We start from the raw sequence: 5,503 nt of genomic DNA, 5'->3' as shown, positions 1-5,503 counted from the left end.
TAACGTGCTCCCGTGCTGACGTCCTCCCTCCCGTGCCAACGTGCTGACGTGCTCCCGTGCTGACGTCCTCCCTCCCGTGCTAACGTGCTCCCGTGCTGACGTCCTCCCTCCCGTGCTGACGTCCTCCCTCCCGTGCTGACGTCCTCCCTCCCGTGCTGACGTCCTCCCTCCCGTGCTAACGTGCTCCCGTGCTGACGTCCTCCCTCCCGTGCTAACGTGCTGACGTGCTCCCGTGCTGACGTCCTCCCTCCCGTGCTGACGTGCTCCCGTGCTGACGTCCTCCCTCCCGTGCTAACGTTCTCCCTCCCGTGCTGACGTGCTCCCTCCCGTGCTAACATGCTGACGCGCTCCCGTGATAACGTGCTCCCGTGCTGACGTGCTCCCGTGCTAACTCGCTCCCGTGCTAACGTGCTACGTGCTCCCGTGCTAATGCGCCCCCGTGCTGACGTGCTAACGTGCTCCTGTGCTAATGTGCTCCTGTGCTAACGTGCTCCTGTGCTACATGCTCCCGTGCTAACGTGCTCCCTCCCGTGCTGACGTGCTAACGTGCTCCTGTGCTACGTGCTCCCGTGCTGACGTGCTAACGTGCTCCTGTGCTACGTGCTCCCGTGCTAACGTGCTCCCGTGCTAACTCACTAACGTGCTCCCGTGCTACGTGCTGCCGTGCTAATGCGCTCCCGTGCTGACATGCTCCCGTGCTACATGCTCCCTTGCTAATGCGCTCCCGTGCTACGTGCTCCTGTGCTAACGTGCTCCTGTGCTAACGTGCTTCCGTGCTAACGTGCTCCCTTGCTAATGCGCTCCCATGCTACGTGCTCCTGTGCTAACGTGCTCCTGTGCTAACGTGCTTCCGTGCTAACGTGCTCCCGTGCTAACGTGCTCCCGTGCTACGTGCTCCCGTGCTACGTGCTAATGCGCTAACGTGCTCCCGTGCTAACGTGCTACGTGCTCCTGTGCTAACGTGCTCCCGTGCTACGTGCTCCCGTGCTATGTGCTAATGCGCTAACGTGCTCCCGTGTTAACGTGCTCCTGTGCTAACGTGCTACCGTACCCCCTGCAGGTGAACCTGAAGAGCCTGCAGAGCCTGGACCTGTTTAACTGTGAGATCACGTCTCTGGAGGACTACAGGGAGAGTGTGTTCGAGCTGCTGCCTCAGGTCACCTTCCTGGACGGCTTCGACCAGGAGGACAACGAGGCGCCGGACTCTGAGGTGGACGACGACGGTGAGAGAGAGACACACTTATAGAGAGAGACACACACACACACACACACACACACACACACACACACACACACACACACAAACACACACACACACACACACACACACACACACACACACACACAGAGAGAGAGAGAGAGAGAGACACACAGAGAGAGAGACACACAGAGAGAGAGAGAGAGAGAGAGAGAGAGAGAGAGAGAGAGAGAGAGAGAGACACACACACACACACACACACACACACACACACACACACACACACACACACACACACACACACACACACAAAGAGCCCTGTGGGCCATCTAAGCTAATTTACAGATGGCCCTGAGCCCAATAGAGATTGCCCTGAAAAATTCGCGCGGACGAAATGACGCACGAAGGGTTTGGGGGGCCTCCCCCTAGAACATTTAGATGTTAGCAGGTCTTAGATGCTGTCTGGTGCATTCTCTAGACTGAATTATAAGATGAACCACCACAATATTATATTGTACAATTTCAATTTTATTCTTCATTTCATTTGTTTGTTTTTTTCTTGTTTGTGTTTGCTCTCTTGCATGCCCTGCATAGCTATAAGAAACACTTAAAGGTCCCATGTCATGCTTTTCTGGTTATCACCCGTCCCCTTCTGTGTTATGAAGGTTTTTATGCATGTAACCGGTCTGCAGAGTCAACACCCTCAAAGTACACCCTGTAGCGAGTAAAACTCTAACACAGAGAAGACCTCCCAAAACGCCTCGTTGGAGATACGTCACTGTCCATTGATTCTTCCGGGTACCGCATGATGTCATGCGTTACCCGGAACGAAATGGACCAATCCGCGGAGCCGTTACGTTAAGCCCCCGCTGATTGGTCCAAATTGACCAATTCAGGGACTTCCTCATACACACACACAGACACACACACACACACACACACACACACACACACACACACACACACACACACACACACACACACACACACACACACACACACAGACACAGACACACAGAGACACACACACACACAGAGACACACAGAGACACACAGAGACACAGAGACACACAGAGACACAGAGAGACAAACAGATTCCTGGATCATGTCAAATGACCAAGTGTGTGTGTGTGTGTGTGTGTGTGTGTGTCTCTCTCTCTCTCTCTCTCTCTCTCTCTCTCTCTCTCTCTCTCTCTCTCTCTCTGTGTGTCTCTCTCTCTGTGTGTCTCTCTCTCTCTCTCTCTCTGTGTGTGTGTGTGTGTGTGTGTGTGTGTGTGTGTGTGTGTAGATGATGACGGTGAGGACGGAGTGGCTCCAGTGGGAGACTATGACGATGATGAGGATGAAGAGGAGGATGAGGACGGCTCAGAGGGGGGGGAGGGGGTGGCGCCGCTCAGCTTCCAGGTGAACCGAGCAGCTCAGGTGAGACAATCTGACTGTCGACCAATCAGAGAGCAGCTGCTGCTTTTATTCTGAAAGTATTCATCCTTTTCCTTTCTCCTGCTTCTTGTCAGGACGACGACGATGACGAGTTTGGAGATGAAGAGGAGGAAGGTGAGTGAAGCATCATGGGATTATTATTATTGATTATCTCTCCTCTGAATCTCTCTCTCTCTCTCTGACTCTCTTCTCTGATTGGCTGTCTCTCTGCAGAGGACCAAGCGGGGGTGCAGGGAGAAAAGAGGAAGAGGGACGTGGACGACGAAGGCGAGGATGACGAAGACGATGAAGAGGATTAATCTGCCTCAGGAACTTTGTGATAGTTTGTTTGTTCTAGAATCTCACGTCTTTATTTTTAGATAATATATAAGAAGAGTTTATCAGGACTGTTCCCTTTAAACCTGCTGCCGACTTCCTGTTGGCAGAGGAGTACACAATGATGTCACTTCCTCTCCACCAATCGGACTCTTCGGGAGTCTAAGCCCCGCCTCCCGACAGACTCCACTTCCTGTCTCTCTGCATATCTATCTCTTCCTGTCGTTTTGACTCTCAGGAGAGGCCCCGCCCCCTCTTGTTCATCCCTGGTCACAAGACTCTGCTGCAGTCTGATTGGTTATGGGGGGGGGGGGAAGAGGGGAGTGTTAGCTCTGATGTTTGTTTTGTCTCTGAACAGCTGTTGGTGTTTTTTAGTTTGACCTCAAACTGCCCCCCCTCGTTAGTGCCGCTTTAGGCTCCTCCCCATGAAAAACAAAACAACCCCCGTGATGCGTTCAGGTGCTCCTGTCTGTTTACTGCCAATCACGTTTAAGTATGTCGGTCACATGACCCCACGAGACAAATCTGTTAAAGCTCAGATTATTTGTATTTTTTATATATTTAATGTTTTCTGAAGTGTTGTTTTAATTATGCTAATGAGGAGTTAACCAATCTGTGGTTAATTTGCATATTTAGTCACATGACCACCGCATAGAGCCAGTGAGTGTGTGACTGATATCTGGACAAACCTGAGGTACCTGAATGCACCGCTGCAGTGGATTGTGGGAAACTGAGGGCTGGCAAAGATGTGGGCGGAGCCTAAAGCTGAGGCGTCTGATTCAGGTGTCGCTGCTCTGCGTGGGAATCTGCAGCCTCGCAGCTCCAGGAGGAACAGAACAGGAGATCAGATTATAGAGTAAATTATGAACATGTGATTATTGTTATTGTTATTGTATTGGGGGCGGGGCATCACCTGTATCTTCTATTGGTGTGTTCCTCCTGACGACGTTTTAATCAACTGCTGTAGACGTTTAGATCTGGATCACACTATTAGAACATGAAGCAGCACTTTACACTGACCTGGGTCACTCTGTGATGTCACTCTGTTACACTGTGATGTCACTCTGTTACTGTGTGTGTGTGTGTGTGTGTGTGTGTGTGTGTGTGTGTGTGTGTGTGTGTGTGTGTGTGTGTGTGTGTGTGTGTGTGTGTGTGTGTGTGTGTGTGTGTGTGTGTGTGTGTGTGTGTGTGTGTGTGTGTGTGTGTGTGTGTGTGTGTGTGTGTGTGTGTGTGTGTGTGTGTGTGTGTGTGTGTGTGTGTGTGTGTGTGTGTGTGTGTTAACCCACACACACCAACAGATGGAGCCCCTCCTGTGTGTTCTTGTCTGCACACACTTCAGGTGGGCTCAGGTACACACACACTTCAGGTGGGCTCAGGTGCACACACAAACTTCAGGTGGGCTCAGGTACACACACACACACACACTTCAGGTGGGCTCAGGTACACACACACTTCAGGTGGGCTCAGGTGCACACACAAACTTCAGGTGGGCTCAGGTACACACACACACACACACTTCAGGTGGGCTCAGGTACACACACACACACTTCAGGTGGGCTCAGGTACACACACACTTCAGGTGGGCTCAGGTACACACACACTTCAGGTGGGCTCAGGTGCACACACACTTCAGGTGGGCTCAGGTGCACACACACTTCAGGTGGGCTCAGGTACACACACACTTCAGGTGGGCTCAGGTGCACACACACTTCAGGTGGGCTCAGGTACACACACACTTCAGGTGGGCTCAGGTGCACACACACTTCAGGTGGGCTCAGGTACACACACACTTCAGGTGGGCTCAGGTGCACACACACTTCAGGTGGGCTCAGGTGCACACACACTTCAGGTGGGCTCAGGTGCGTCCCGCTCTGGCTTTTAAGGCAATATATTTGTAAATAGAGTTTCAGGTGTTGTTTTTTAATGACTTTAATAACGTGTGTTTCTGAGGGTGTAGCTCCGTGACCTTTGACCCCAGCTGAGACTGGTTTGTGTGTAAACATGCTGAGGGGTTTTCAAATAAAAACAAGAATTAAAAAAAGTCTGTGTTTTAAGGAAGTGTGATGAAGAAGTGTCTGTGCTGAGGGCGAGTTCACGAGATCATCATTCAGGTGAAATATATATCTTTGCTGGAATATCATTTAGTTTATAATATAATAACGATGTTAGAACATCTTCAGGGTTTATATTCATAAAAGTCTCCAGATAAATATTGATGTGTTTGTGTTTTTAAATTCAGCCCTTCCCCTTTAAAGGATCACTGAGACATCGAGACACACACATAGAGAGAGACACATAGAGAGACACACAGAGAGACACACATAGAGAGACACACATAGAGAGAGAGACACAGAGAGACACACATAGAGAGACACACACATAGAGAGACACATAGAGAGACACACAGAGAGACACACATAGAGAGACACACATAGAGAGACACATAGAGAGACACACAGAGAGACACACACAGAGAGACACACATAGAGAGACACACATAGAGAGAGACACATAGAGAGACACACAGAGAGACACACATAGAGAGACACA

The 5,503-nt window shown here is 50.7% G+C and overlaps 1 protein-coding gene across 4 annotated transcripts in view; it reads left to right on the top strand.

Annotated features, from left to right (window-relative positions):
- The window catches only part of LOC307027426 (acidic leucine-rich nuclear phosphoprotein 32 family member E-like), an 11,611-nt gene extending 6,448 nt beyond the window's left edge, over nt 1-5,163 (top strand). Inside the window, exons 4-9 of one of the 4 annotated variants that reach the window (XM_079695670.1) lie at nt 1,061-1,223; nt 2,487-2,620; nt 2,713-2,752; nt 2,852-4,329; nt 4,394-4,449; nt 4,516-5,163. In XM_079695670.1, coding sequence (XP_079551796.1) covers nt 1,061-1,223; nt 2,487-2,620; nt 2,713-2,752; nt 2,852-2,937 — 423 coding nt within the window. In that variant the 3' untranslated portion in view covers nt 2,938-4,329; nt 4,394-4,449; nt 4,516-5,163. Of the gene's footprint in view, nt 1-1,060; nt 1,224-2,486; nt 2,621-2,712; nt 2,753-2,851; nt 4,359-4,393 lie in introns of all 4 variants that reach the window. The other 3 variants (XM_079695672.1, XM_079695669.1, XM_079695671.1) reach the window with 3 other exon arrangements.
- The last annotated feature ends 340 nt before the right edge of the window (nt 5,164-5,503 follow it).

Source organism: Notothenia rossii, assembly GCF_949606895.1.
Source record: "Notothenia rossii genome assembly, contig: scaffold_153, whole genome shotgun sequence".
Taxonomy (NCBI): domain Eukaryota; kingdom Metazoa; phylum Chordata; class Actinopteri; order Perciformes; family Nototheniidae; genus Notothenia; species Notothenia rossii.
The sequence above is the reverse complement of the archived record's forward strand: the minus strand, read 5'-3'. Positions and strand labels throughout refer to the sequence as shown.